The sequence below is a fragment of the Lycorma delicatula genome, chromosome 1, assembly GCF_047948215.1.
Source record: "Lycorma delicatula isolate Av1 chromosome 1, ASM4794821v1, whole genome shotgun sequence".
Classification (NCBI taxonomy): domain Eukaryota; kingdom Metazoa; phylum Arthropoda; class Insecta; order Hemiptera; family Fulgoridae; genus Lycorma; species Lycorma delicatula.
The window spans coordinates 133,797,667-133,813,941 of NC_134455.1; the positions used below are offsets into that span (position 1 = coordinate 133,797,667).

The 16,275-nt window shown below is 32.3% G+C and overlaps 1 protein-coding gene across 1 annotated transcript in view; it reads left to right on the forward strand.

The window, feature by feature from the left end:
• The first annotated feature begins 275 nt into the window (after positions 1–275).
• Positions 276–16,275, forward strand: part of LOC142317645 (calaxin-like) — a 56,750-nt gene continuing 40,750 nt past the window's right edge. The window contains exon 1 of the mRNA XM_075354201.1: positions 276–562. Within this exon, the coding sequence (XP_075210316.1) occupies positions 276–562 (287 nt within the window). The remainder of the gene's footprint in view (positions 563–16,275) is intronic.

Sequence of the window (16,275 nt, forward strand, 5' to 3'; positions counted from 1 at the left end):
ATAACAAAATGACTGACAATGGAGATCAAAGGAGAAATTGCCATTTTTCTTTAAATTATTTTTTGTCTAGTTTTTCAGGTAGAATTCGAAATAATATAGCCAACCAACCATTTTAGAAACACTCTGTATAGTTATTAAACAAATAAATATCTTCGTTTTTTTGAATTTTTAAAAAATATTTATATTTATTTTTTAATTCATTAATATTTTTGATGTTTTCATACCAATTAATTTACTCATATATTTTTTTTAAAATTCTACGTTTTTTTTTACAGATGGCGTTGATGAAAAGCGTATCTTTATTTCTTTCGAGCGGTAGAAGGGCGTCATTAGCAAGAAAACAGAGAGAAGAAAGGGTCGAAGAGACGCCACAAACTTCAGCTAACAATGCGCGAACTCGTGGCAGGCGTCGTCGACAGGATAATCGTAACCAAGGTACCGGTAGCGGCAGGATGACAGAAGACAACAAACCGGCAGGACGATCAACTACAAAAGTAACTCATGTTAAAACATCAAACACAAAACTGATGGAATCGCTTAGGAGACAAACACATTTTACAAGGTAAGGTTACGTTTCTATATTCTATTTGATTGAATAACAAACAATGTAATATTGTTCTATTTTTAATCAATTTTATATATATATTTTTTTTTTAAATAAAAAAATGAGATTTATGTGGACCTACATGACTTCCTTGTATACTATTAAATTACATATACTCATTTTTTCAAAATGAAAAGCATATAAAAGTTTATTTCATTAATAACTTCTGATATTTTTTCATTTTTTTTTTCTTTATTGTTATTATTCAATTATTATCTATTTTAAAAATATTTTTGCAATAAGAGGTTAATAATTATTAATAAATCAATATATTTAAATTAAAAAAAAAAAAGTATAAAGTCGTATTTTAACCGATGGGCCTTCTTCTCGTAAGATCCAAATATTTCATAAATTACAATTTTATTGTGTTATAACTCTGGAACCAATGAAAATAAGTACCACTTATGATATATCGTTGAAATGCTCTCAATGAGGGCTTATTACTGCAGTTAAAAAAAAAACCAAAATCGAAATTTTTTGGATTTTGTGCTTTCTTTGACACTTTTGGTCCAGTCGATTGCAATCAAAAGGGGAGGTGGACACCTAGATGTTAGAAGACTCCTAATTCCAAAATTTCAACATCCTGCGGCTAATAGTTTTAGAGTTATGCGAGATACATACCTACGTACGTACAGACGTCATGCCAAAAATAGCTTAAATGGATTCAGGGATGGTCATAATGGATATTTCCATTGAAATCTGAAAACCGAAATTTTTCGCGATCACAGTACTTCCTTTACTTCGTACAAGAAAGTAATTAAATAAATAATTTATTTTAAAAACATGTTGATAAGTTGATATTTTTTTCGGATACTATATCGTTTTACGCCCCCCACTTTTCCCACATTTTTTCACATAAAAATTACTTAATACAGCATGTTTTATAATAATTGATGAATAAAACATTAGCGAAATGCCGTAGTAACTCTGATTCAATAAAAATAAGCCAATAATACATAGAGAAATAAAAATAACATGCTGTTTTATACCAGTCATTTTAAACATTCTTTATATTTTACATACTAGAAAAAAAAACAACACAGTTGCAGGAATTTACCGCTACACGGCTAAAGGTGCGTTCCCTGAAAGCTCTACAACTGTGGGTTGTTTGGCTTACACACACAACTTAATTTAAAATATTTATCATTTTATTTAAATATCATATTCTTTCGTTAATTTAATTCAATGATACTAACTAAACCGGGCGCGCATACCGTATTTAATTCGCTCGGGTGTGGTGGTACTACCGGCGACGGTCAGCACTAATTAAATTGATGTTATTTCACAACATACATAAAATAATTTTTGCGCACTGGTGTATAGTCGCGAGGCTTAAAGCAGCAGGTACCGAGTCAGTCGAGTGATCGAGTTCGAGACCCAGCCGGACCGAGTTACTTTTTTACACTTTAAATATTATTCATTTATTTAATTCTACTGCTCACCTATGACGTAATAACATAGCAGTAATTTAGAGCATTTTTCGGGTCGGGAATGCGATTTTGCCAATATTGTTATTTTTAAAAGTTAATAAATGTGTCTAAGAAAAATATGACGTTAAAATTTCCAGATACTGAGGGTGACCTTGATCCCTTGACCTTCTAAGTTGAAAATTTATTGGCATAAATGCCCCGTATATAGAAATAATCTGACCAAATTTGGTTAAAATCGGCCCAGCAGTTCTAGAGATATAATGTGATCTACAGACCGACACAACACACATACATATGAACATCCGGATAATTTATATCCGATTTTCTGATCAACGTCAAGATCCGGTGAAAATCGCATATTCCCGATTTGGACCGATTGCAATAATGTCCCTTCTGGAACTATAGCTCTGCTATAACGCTATCTAGACGGGAAGGTAATATAAGCATTATCGCTTACACGAGTAAATCTAACCAAACTCAATCTACACTCGCTTCGCTCGCTAACCTTAACTAATTAACCGTAATGTTTGGATTATTTAAGTAATAAATAATTGCTGGCCTACGTGGCGCGAGTGGTAGTGTCTCGGTCTTTTATCCGCAGGTCCCGAGTTCGAATCCCGGTCAAGCATGGAATTTTCATACGCTACTTGTCATTCATCTTATCCTCTGAAGCAATACCTAATGGTGGTCCCGGAGGTTAAAAAAATAAATAATTGTAATAATTATTGAATTTCTTATTTCAATAATTCAATTAGAATTTAAACAGTTTCCATTTATTTAATTTTATATTTTCCAGTCCGTTATAACTTCACTTGACATTATCCTATCCTCGCTAACTTTGACTAATATGTTAATATGCTTAAAATGACCGTTATAAAACTGCATGTTAGTGTGTTTTCTCTAATGTTTCATCAATTATTATGAAACATGCTACATTAAATAAATTTTTATTAAAAAATGCGAAAAAGTGGGGGATGTAAAACGAAAAAGTAACTTCTTTTTTTGAGAGATTAATGCCCCATTTAAGCTTGATACTTGTAAACGGGAATACGAAGCATATGAAAAATGCTATTGCTTGGGTGGGATTCGAACCCGGTACCTCCGAATTAAAGGCCAAGACGCTATCACTCCGCCACGGAAATTTCATTTTATCTTTCATATATATAAAAATCTGACGTGGACATCACATGACTTCCTTATACGAATATTAAATTGCATATATTTTTTATTTTTATTACTTTTTAAAAAAAAAATGTTATTATTGAATTGTTATTTATTGTATTTTTTTTTATATCACAGGTTAATGTAATTAATAAATAAATCAATATATTTAAATAATAAAAAAAAAAGTTAAAAAAAATGGAAATCTTCTTGTAAGATCGAAATAATTCATTCATTAAAATTTCATTTGGCTATAACTCTGGAACCAATGAAAATAAGTACTACTTATGATATATTGTTGATAAGCTCTCAATAAGGGCTTACCATTACAGTTAAAAAATTGTCCAAAATTAAAATTTTTTTGGATTTTGGAACAGTAGATTGCAATTAAAAGGGGAAGAGCATAGCTAGATGTTACAGCAGTCCTAAATCCATAATTTCAACATCACGCCGAACATCAACATCTAGTGTCACGCCGAAACTAGTCAAAATTGATTCAGGGATGGTCAAAACAGTTATTTACGTTGAAATCTGAAAACCATAATTTTTCGCGTAATAATACTTCCTTGTACTAGTACAGAGTGATTTTTTAGTCCTGTTACCCAATTTTAAATGTAATTTTAGAAAGAGAAATTTAGGTGGAATAAAAAAATGTATTTATTACTTACAAAAGAGATTTAATAAAAAGCTATTACTTACATAATTTTTAAATAATATGCTCAAAATGCCGACCCCTTGCGGTTATACACGCACGGACTCTTTTCAGCATATTAGCAGAAACCTTTTTAAGAGTTTGAATTGGAAATATTCGTGATTAAGTCTGTAATATTGACTTTGAAGTTCATCAATAGTGTGAGGATTGTTTTTGAAGGCCTCGGACTTAATATAGCCCCACAAAAAGTAGTCAGAAGATGTGAGGTCTGGGGACCTTGGAGGCCATAAGCCCTTCTTATTATTCAGTCATCAAAGAACTCTTGCAGAAAATCCACGGTTTCTCGAGACGTGTGGCATGTAGCGCCGACTTACTGAAACCAGCAATACCGTTCTTGAGGTTCCAGGAGGGAAACAAATTGGCGCACAATATTCTTGTATACTTCACCATTTACTGTCTGTTCGAAGAATATGGTTTCGACTACACGATGACGAGATATCGCACACCACACATCAATTTTTCAGGTGCAAAGATTTGTCGTGTAAACCGTTATGATTTTCAACCGCCCAAATTCGACAGTTTTGACTGTTCACATAACCATCGAGATGGATCCAAGCTACATCGATAAAGAACACTGTGTTTAAAAATGCGATTCCATTATCGTTTACGAGAGACCTAAACCAACGGCAATATTGCAATCGCTTATTTAAATCTGGAGGCGGAAGCTCTTGAACTAATCGTACGCGATACGGATACAATTGCAATTTTTTAGCGGCTTTCTGAACACTCGAATATGACAAACCGATTTGCGTGGAAAGTTTTCGTAAAATTTTCCGTGGAGAATTGAGTAATCTTGTTTCCACATTCTCTAAAACGTCATCTGTCAAGCGAGTCGGTCGACCGCTACGTTTTCTGTCGCAAGCATTAGCCTAGAAATTGACATTTTTTCTGGCGGAGGAACACCAACAAATTTAATTTGAATTGATTCTTTTACACTCGCGTACGATTTCGTAGCAAAATATTGTTCAAGAAGGAAAACTTGTTGTTCTATGGTAAAAGTCATTCTGTTCGTAACACGACCGGAAACGGCACAAATGTTTACACGGCTCAAGGAGAATTAACTCGCACTGCCGTATCTATATCGGTTGAGTAGCGCTACCATCTTCGTGTCACAAAACAAAATTTTCCTTTCTTAGAAAAAAAATTACCAGACATTAACAATTGGGTAACAGGACTAAAAAATCACTCTGTACAAGGAAGAAAAAATGAATGTTTGTTTATTTGTCCCATAAGCGTTCCTATACCTATTCATCCGATTATGTTGAAACTTTGGTGAGTTATGCGCACCCTCTCGAAGGTTTCTGAATTAGTTAGGACCTGATAGGTGGCGCTGGGTGTCGAGAAATTTAGAAAAATGTATTTATGGACCGATTTGGCTCATATTCAGAATACACGACGAGTATATTAATTACGTGGAAAGAAACATTTTTGCAAAAACTGTACCCGCGAAGTGGCGCCGGTGTCGAGATGTTTACGAAACAACAAACTATCCAAACAGACTTTCTTCTTCTATATATATATATATATATATATATATATAATAAGCAATGTTCATATGTGTGTCCGTTATAGACAAAAACACTACTGGACCGATTTACGCGCGGGTTTCTCTAAAATGGTCCGCGTTTTCCGGAGAAGGTATAAAGCTATTGAAATCCTCTATCTGACCAGTAGAAAAAAGTTACGTGTATTTTGAACCGACTACTGTGTTTAGAGAGTAGTTTGAATTAAATCCGATAGGTAGTGCTGTTTTGACAATTGAATTAAATTAAATTCTGGCTTTTATAAAGTGAAAGATTAAATTTTGTGAAGTTCTGTAATGTTTTGTAAGTTTCTTAATGTTCAGTATTAATTGTGATAATTTTGCAGCCATGTCTCATTGGGTAAAAAGTTATTTCCCTCGGACTACTGTGTTTAGATTGGTTTGAATTAAATCCGGTAGGTAGTGCTGTTGTTTTGCCAACTGGATTTATTTACATCTTGACTTTTATAAAGTAAAAGATTAAATTTTGTGAAATTCCGTAATGTTCAGTTTTTTTTTAATATTTTATCAAATTTTCAATTGTAATCATTTAATCTATATATGTACACAAATCTAGCAATAGCGAATCATTGCCGAGTCTGCTAGTTAATTATATATATTTTTCTAATAATTTTAATACAGAAAGTATTATTTTCGCTACAAAAATAAAATAAATAAATAAAATAAAATAGAAAAAAAGTGTTATTTAAGAATATTTAAACAAAACATATTAATATGAAAATAATGAAGTTCCTATCATTAATAATGAATTGTGTAAAAAAAAAAAAAAAAACACTTTGCGTACGCCTCGAATGTTATACATATAAAAATAGAATTGAGACGCTGCCATTGCTCTACAGATGAACGCGGGCCGATGCATATTAATTTTGTATTTTAAGCGTCTCATTAAAGAATAAAGTTTTATGAAATTATAAGAAATATTTCGTTTTGAAGAAAATCAGATTGTATTTGACCTATAATAATTATTAAAAATCTATTATACCATTTTAAATATACTAAAACTGGAATATACTTTAAAACTGAGCCAATATATTTAAATATATTGATCCTATTTTAAACAGTTCCAAAGGATTTTTTTTCAAATAAAATGCTTTAAAAAATGTTTTTATTACGGAAAATACGATTCATGTAAACCAATATTTAATAAATTAAAAATCTATTTTTATAGAGTTACTTTAACGGATAAGCTATCTCATTTATTTAAAAATAATTGTTTTAAAATAATAATTGTTTTTTTATGAATAATTTCTGTTATTCACAACATTTTAATAGGACTATGAATTAATTTCATTGTATTTTTAAAATAAATTACACAAATATCCAAACATGTTCAAATCAATTTATTTAAAATCAGAATCTTTTTTTAACAAATTTTGGAAAAAAAACGTTCACAATTTTTACCCTTATTTTCTTGGTTATTATTTTTGTTGTTGTATATGATTAAGCCTAAATGTTATTCTAAATGTCTAAATTATATTGTTTAATCAAAATTTAATTTTTTCAATATAATTGGCAAAAATCTTTTTCAAATATATTTTAATAGATTTAATACAATTAATATGTATTTATAAATGTTTTATTTAACTCATTATTTTGTAAATATGTTTGCATTTTTTTTACTTGATTCTTCCATATAAATACTTGAAAAATCCTTTTTTTGTCTATAGAATTAGAAAAATATATTTGAAAAGAATAAATATAAATTTTATTTTCATAATGTTTTATGAAAATATTATGAAAAAATTTTATTTCAACTGGCGGTAGTGAAAATAAGCACCCCCCCGCCGCCAAACGGTGTAATGATGATAACATCTGAGACATGTAAATGAGGTGTAGTCTTATACAGACTCAGGCCGACAATTCCTGAGACGTGTGGTTAATTGAACCCTTATTACCAAAGTACTTCGGTAACAACTGTCTAATATTCAGCTCCATATAAATGCAATTAACTTTTAGTAGGATTTTAATTTCAGAACTTTCGACTGTTATATCAGTTTAACAACTGATATGCTACGACGTATTAACCGCTAGTCTTCTCAACAGTTTATTTAAAATACAATAAAAAAAACTTTTTTTTACAGAAAAAATGCTATTGAATCCATGAATGCTATTGTATCCATGAATTTTTAATTGATAATAATTAAAACTGAAAAAAAAAATCCTGTACATAAATATAGTAAGAGATAATTTTCATTAATGCGTTCTAAATTACAAACTATTTTTTTGTATTTGGTATTTTCATGTATTTCGCTTGATACTTCTTTGTCTGTTTAATTATAGTTTATTAATTATTATAATTAATATGGATTTTAATTGCATCTGTTTTTTATTTCATAATTAACCTAGCAGACCCGGTAATGCTTCGCTATTGCTAGATTTGAGTACATATACATGTATATATATAGATTAAATGAACACATTTGAAAGTTTGATAAAACATTAAAAAACTGAACATTACGGAATTTCACAAAATTTAGCCTTTCACTTTGTATAAGTAATAATGTAAATAAATCCAATTGGCAAAACAACAGCACTACCTATCGGATTTAATTTAAATCACTCTCTAAACACACCAGTCGGTAGAAAATAACTTTTTAACGAAAAGATATATGACTGCAAAATCATTGCAATTAATACTGAACATTAAGAAACTTACAAAACCTTACGGAACTTCACAAAATTTAATCTTTCACTTTATTAAAGCCAGAATGTAATTTAATTCAATTGTCAAAACAGCACCACCTATAGGATTTAATCCAAACTACTCTCTAAACGCAGTAGTCGGTTCAAAATATCCGTAACCTTCACTCTACTGGTCAGATCGTGGATTTCAATAGCTTTAAAACTTCTCCGGACAATGCGGATTTTACAGAAACCTGCGCGTAAATCAGTCCATTAGTTTTTTGGTTTATACCAGACACACATACGGACATTGCCGTTTATATACATAGCAGAAGAATGACTGGATATTTGTTTATTTGTTTCGTAAAATATCTCGACACCGGCGCCATCTAGCGGGTATAGTTTTTGCAAATTTTTTTTTTTCACGTAACTAATATATAATCTGAATATGAGCCACATCTGGCCGTAAATACATTTTTTCGAAATATCTCAACACCAGCGTCACCTAGCGGGTCCAAACTAATTCAGAAACCTTCGCGGGCGTTTGCACAAAAATTTACCAAGTTTTATCGCAATTAGAAGAATGGTGTAGCAAAACAAACGGGACAAACAAAATTCATTTTGTATATTTTAGAAGATTAATTGTTTTTTTATGCTGCTGATCTGATCATGATTTTACTATGACTTTTCTTTCAACTAACCAAACAAATGCTGAGGCAGTTTTTTGGAAGTTCACGAACTGCGCAGTCGTTTAATAACTTTTTACTTTCTCGTCTAGATAGCGCTATTGCAGAGCTATATCTTTAGAAGGGAAAGTATTGTAATCGGTCTAATTTGGGTATATGTGGTTTTCACCGGGTCTTTACGTTTTGACACCTAAGGAACCCAAAAGATCAGATAGAAATTTTCCTTAGGTTAATGTTCGTATGTACGTGTGTGTATGTTCGGTGTCGGCATTTAAATCACCTTATATCTCCAGAACGACTGGATTGATTTTCATCAAACTTTTTCAGATTACTTCTATATATGGGAAATTCGGTCATTCTTTTCCCCACCTAAGGACCCCAGGAGTCCCCGTTCAATCATTGAAGGTGGGACGCCAGAGCACCCCACCCCTTATGTAGTAGTTATGTGGTGTAAGTGAGAACGTGTCAGATCCGTAACCATAGACATATCGGTTCGAATCTGACTTCATATTCATATATTTTTGTTTTAATATTTTTTTAATTTATATATATTGATATATTAACCTATAATAACTATTAACCTCTGTAAAATTGTTAAATTAAAATGAAAACTACATACAATTTTATTTCACTAAAAACTTCTGTTTTTTTTTTCATATTTTTACTTTTTTTGTTGTTATTATTGAATTATTATTTATTGTAAATTTTTTTACAATCAGGGGTTAATAATGATTAATAAATCAACATATTTAAATTTAAAAAAAAGTTAAAAAAATAGGAAATGAAGTCGGTTTCGAACCGATGTGCCTTCTCCATGTAAGATCCAAATATTTCATTAATTAAAATCCTATTTGGATAACACTGGAATCAATGAAAATATGTACTATTTACATACATTGTTCAAAAGCTCTCAAATAGGGCTTATTGCAATAAAGAAAAAGTACAAAATCCAAATTTTGTATATTTTAGCTTTTTTTAGACACTTTTGGTTCAGTCGATTGCAATAAAAATGAGAGGTGCAGAATTAGATGTTACAACAGTCCTAAATCCAAAATTTCAACATTCTACGGCTAATCGTTTTTGAGTTATGCGAGACACATACGTACGTACAGAAGTTACGCAGAAACTAGTCAAAATGGATTCAGGGATCGTCAAAATGGATATTTCTGTTGAAATCTGAAAACCAAAATTTTTCGCGATCATAATACTTCGTACAAGGAAGTAAACATTTTGTTTTCTCCTCTAAAATGTACTGATAAATCCAATATTTTTCAAAATCCTTAAGAAAACCTGCAAAAAATGCATTTTTCCATCTTCTTTTTTGAATTATTTGTTCATAATTTTTTTGGATCTACATTTTAATTTCATTCTGGATCCCTCCATCATTGTTTGTATAGTATTCTGCAGTGTTTAAAAAAAAGATCTACATTATACGAGATATGAGTGTATCTCTTCATTTAGAGAGCTTGCGAGGTTCAATTCTGGTCTTGATCTCGAGTTAATTGGAAAACGGTAAAGGAATGGACCATAGTTACAGGCTTTCTGAAATTCATAGCAGTATGGGAGATAACTGAGGGGGTCTGATGCTATTATAGATGTAGAGGTAGAACAACAATCCGGGTGGCTAGGGCTCATCTGTTGTTTACTTTGCGAAGATAGGCCTTTTGGCATCGAGCCCCGGTTACCTGAGATATTCGCTGTTAGGATGAGAATGATGGGTGGAAAACTATGTGGTGTGAGAGGGTGTGTAGGTATTGACTTCGCTCCTGAAAGCGGATCAGAGCAGAGAGAAATAGGGTAGGATATCACTTGAAGCTTATTAAATTTGTGAATTTTTTTTTGATTTTTAAGTAAATCAAAAGGAGTTTGAGTAAATTGAAATGTAGGACAAAGTTGCCGTTGTTGTGATAAAAAGTTGTTTTGTTGGTATGAAGATAGTATTTTTGTGTTTAAAGATTCAATCAGGTAATTATCTAAACAGTATAATTGAAATTAGATATAGAATGAGTTTTTGTGTGAAACCTTCAGTGTTAGAGGAAGGCGAGAGAATCGCGCTTCCGCGAATAGGTTAGTTTCATAGTAAAGGCTATAAGTTATGGTAGGTATGTAATCGTGGTTGGAAGAGACTATACGAAGGTTGTAATAAGATATATAAACACCAGTGGCGGCTCGCAGCTAAAAAGAGGGCGAGTGCTTCGCCAGAAACTTTTTTTTTCTAACTCTTTTCAGGGCCATGGTTAAAGTTTTCTATAAAATAAAAGAACAGAAAAAACAAATTAATCAAATAGAATAGCTGGAAGCAGGACAATAATCTAATTCTTCACTTTATCACATTCAGGAATTCACTTTATCACACGGTTTATAAGCACATAAGCCGCCATATTCGTTTTAATCGAATAAATAATAAAATGACAATACAGTTAATATTTTTTAGTATTATTAGATAACTACTTAATGAAATGTAAGCTTAAAAACACTATAGTCCAACGGTACTTAATTTAAATTTCTATGTACACAGAAACAAATACATAATTAATTTTTACTAATTACCTTCTTATTTGCCCTGCCAGCGTGTTTTTGGACAGATTTGGCGATCAAAGAACCCTTGTTTTCCGTCACCTTCTGATCACTACTGAAAAAATAACTAAACCGCTTTCATATTCCTTCCACTGACTAAACTAGAAAAGGGAAGAACAAGGAAAGTTCCATACACACGCGGAGTAAAAAAAACTACCTTCCTCCAGTATGCCAGGGTCGGGACTGCGAGAGATACTGTGCTTTCTGTCCCTCGCAGCCTCGCATGCACCTTCCTACGTGTGCATATGCACAGCCAAACACCACACCACTAGAACTGTGAAGCAAACAGTTCCATAAAAGTTTTTTGTATCTTTTTCATAAACTGGAGGATGGCTACTGACTAAGGATTATATATTATACAAGTATTAAGAATGAATTGAAGAAAAAAGGACTCATTAAATGTTATCGATAATATCACGTGGAAATAGAGGATGCTGCAGTTCCATAGTGCCTATATGCGAGCTGCCATGCATGCATCTGTTCTTTTATAACAGCTTATAAGACATATTAATATCAGAAAATATAAAATTTGTCAGAATAGTCTGAAATAGCAACCATGTAAGAAAATATGATGATAAAAATGCTTGAGTAATATTTCTTTAGAAATACTCTTTATTTTTAATAAAGCAGGGTATTTTAAGTATAATATTTAAATGTAATATACTCTATGTCCATTAAGTTTCTACGTAATTGAAAATGTTATTTTAGAACTGAAGAAATTGAAATATAATTCACTACTTCTGAATAAAGAATCGTGTTATTATGAAAGCCAATTTCGCAACTAGACAATTTATTTTAATACTAATAATAATAATATACCTCACGTCAAGGATAACTTACCACAAAATTATAACATTAAAATAACTTATTCGGAGTAATATGAATTTAATACTAGTTTTATCAACTATTTATAATGAAACATAAATTTATATATAGTAAAATTTAAGTCAGTGTTCATAAATCTGTGGGGCACGTACCCTTAGGGAGGCGTGAAAACACTAACTTGGGGGCGCGAGCAAATCGCAAAGAAAATATTATTAAAAAAAAAAATCTGATGTGGACACCACATGACTTCATTTTAAGCCTATTTAATTACATATACAGATTTTTTGCTGTATTTCATTTAAACGTATTTCATTTGATACAATCCTCAAATTCTTTCATAAAGTGGACAGTTACGCAATTGCATTGTGGTGGATACCACATGTATCACATTTTTTGTGGTGTCTGTATTAGCTCATTTATATTAGTTTATATATTAATTTTGTTTCACGTCGCACAAGTAGTTATATGGTGTTAAGTGAGAAAGTGTCAAATCCGTAACCATGGACACATCGATTCGAATCCGACTTCACGTACATATATATTTTTTTGACTTTTTTTTAAATTTAAATATATTGATTTATTAATAATTATTAACCTCTATCAAAGTTTTGAATTAAAATGAAAAGTACATAAATTTAATTTATTAATAATTTCTGATTTTTTCATATTTTTTTATTGTTATTATTTAATTATTATTTATTGTAATTTTTTTTACATTCAGAGGTTTTTTTTGTTTGCTTGACATTTCTCCCGCCACCACCCCATTCGGTCACACTATAGCAAACGACCAAATGTCTGTGCTACAAACGGCTACTGCGTTAGCGACCAGTTCCTAAATAGCTCATAGAGCTTACCTAACAATGTGAGCGGACTAAGCGTGGTGCCATACACCATCGGCTTACGTGTCCCAACCGCTCATTTGTCATACATTTGCTAAAATGGTTAGGCGCACTCCGTCAACTATTAAAAATATATATGACTTCCACAATAAAATTTATTTCGTTTAGGCAGCAATTCGCTGCCACGCCTAGGTCGCTGAATGCCAGCAAGTACCTGCCTACCATAAGCGCTTAGAGCCTTAATTGGCTGGTGGTCAGCCATATATATCTCTAGGTTAGCTTCCCGCAGCACTGCGGTAGGAGTCTTTTCCCCTTAGGTCTAAGGGGAAAAGACTCCTCGGTTGAATAAAGCAACGGAATCAAGGAACTCCCACACGGTCCGACAATGCGGCTCTCGCCACATTGACTCGTCGCTACAATTAGAGGTTAATAATTATTAATAAATCAGTATATTTAAAGTAAAAAAAAGTAAACAAATATATATATATGAAGTTGGATTTGAACCAACATAAAAAGAAAGAAAAAAAGAAGATGAAGCCTGATTCGAAGGAGTGCCTTCCTCTTGTAAGGTCAAATATTTCATTAATTAAAGTTTTGTTTGGCTATAACTCTGGAACCAATGAAAATAAGTACCTCATGATATATCGTTAAAAAGCTCTCAATGAAGACTTATTACTGCAGTTAAGAAAAATTCTAAAATCCATATGTTTAGGATTTCGGCTTTTTTTAACAGTTTTGGTCCAACCGATTGCAATCAAAAGGGGAGGTGCACAACTACATGTTTTTACAACAGTCCTAAATCCAAAATTTCAACATCCTACGGCATTAGTTTTTGAGTTATGAGATATATATTTGCACATACGTACGTACAGACGTCACGCCGAAACTAGTCAAAATGGATTCAGGGATGGTCAAAATGGATATTTCCGTTGAAATCTGAAAACCTAAATCTTTCTCGATTACAATACTCCCTTTACTACAAGGAAGTAAATTATAAATTTTCTGAAAGGAAAGCAAAACAAAACACATGCTGACATAATAAATATTAAAATACACATTTACACTGATATGATACACTTTTTCTCCAGTTGCGGGTCGGAGATCCAGCCGGCGGAGAACATCGAAGGTCACCATACAGGAGGTTATGTCCGATTTAAGTGGTGGTGACAGTATTTGGAGAGATGGTTGTAGAATAGATTTGACATGCCACCCGCTTACTTTCCAAAAGTTTCAGCATTCCGAATTGATCAGTATAGATATCAGAATTGTATTAGTACTGCATATTGTATTTATATAATTAATTTATCAATATTAAATTAAAAACAAGTTTAATAATTGTTAGTGTGACTCCCTTGGGCCTATCTTGGAGAGCAACTTTTTTCGAAGTAACGGTTAATAATAGAAATAGATACCGAGTTCTTTTTCTATATTGAGCTGAGATTTATATTTTATCTTCAAAGAGATCACCGCAGAAAATCCGGTTTCACAAAATTGGTAATAATATACAAAATTCTCTTGTTATCAGTGCAGAAAACTCATCATCCACCCCTGTATAAAATTCAAAGAGAAAAATTCGTTTATAAAATCACTAATATAATCTATATACTCGTGTGTGTGTATATATATATATATATATATATATATATATATATAGATTAAATGAACACAATTGAAAGTTTGATAAAACATTAAAAAACTGAACATTACGAACTTTACAAACAGCACTACCTATCGGATTTAATTCAAATTACTATTTAAACACAGTAGTCGGTTCAAAATACCCCTAACTATCTTTCTACTGGTCATTCGAGGATTTCAATAACTTTAAACCTTCTCCGGAACACGCAGACCATTTTGCAAAAACCCGTGCGTAAATCGGTCCAGTAGTTATTTAATCTATAGTAGACACATATACGAACATTGTGGACACAAATTAGAATCTTTTTTATATGTATATATATATATATATATATATATATAGAAGAAGAAAGTCTGTTTGTATATTTGTTTCGTAAATATCTCGGCAGCGATGCCACCTAGCGGGTATAGTTTTTGTAAACATTTTTCTTTTCACGTAACTGTCTTTCTGAATATGAGCCAAATCGTACCATACATACAATTTTTCAAAATATCTTGACCGCAGCGTCACTTCTTTTTTCGGACCTTTTTAACTACTCAGGGGCAACCGGTAATCTCCTAGAAGACGCTGCCTCGGTCGGCCCTGAGTGACGTGGCTGCAGATTAACCATTCTGTGCATGCATCTAATCGCTGTCCTACCCGTCGGGGTCCCTCCTTGTTCATTGAGACATCATGACCACTACTTCTGATTGCCACGACGTCCCTCCCCAGAAAGGTTACCCTTTCCGTTCCTAAATCCTAATCAGAGTCGGGGTATGCATCCCACGCATACCCTCCCGAATCGTGCGCCCACCACCTCACATACCTTGAGCGTCGCCAATGCTTCATCGGAGCGCCCCAGTTCAACCACTCTTGCACATAAAAACCAGCATTGAGGCTACCTCTCTTGTCCCTATACGTATCCACGATTCAACCCTCGCGACCTTTTTTTTTTCCATATAATACACTCATTTATACAAACATGTGTTTCCCAGAATACTCCTAGCCCGTACTCCTATCATTTCAAGGCGTCATAATTTTTGAAATCTAATCAGTCATGATGGACGTAAAATCCTACAGCATAACAACAGAAAATGGCAAAAGGGATAAAAACTTACAACTAGACATAATTAAATGACAAGACTTCACAAGTTCCTTATAAACAACATAGCAGAAGTCCATACTTAATATGGAGGCAAATAAATGACACAGCAGCGTCACTTAGCGGGACCAAACTAATTCAGAAACCTTCCACGCACAATAACTCACCGAAGTTTCATTGCAATTGGATCAATGGTATAGGGTGCCGTACGGGACAAACAAACAACATTCATTTTTATATATGTAGATTTTTATATGTAGATTATATGCAGATAGTAAACAATGCGAGTGCTGTTGCTTTGAGTTATGTTGGTTTGCAGAAAAGTAGTTTTTCTACTGTTGATATACCATCATCATCAAAAAATTGAACATTGGCAATGAAATGAGCATTTTTATTGCTATCTGTTATCTCATCATGAATTAAAAACAATTTGGCAGGCAACTTTAACATCTTCAACTACATCACCGATTCGATGGGGAACAGTGCCATTTGATAGAGATATGGACTGCAATTTTTTGTCAAAATTATCTCCATAAACAGTTTCTACAATCTCAAC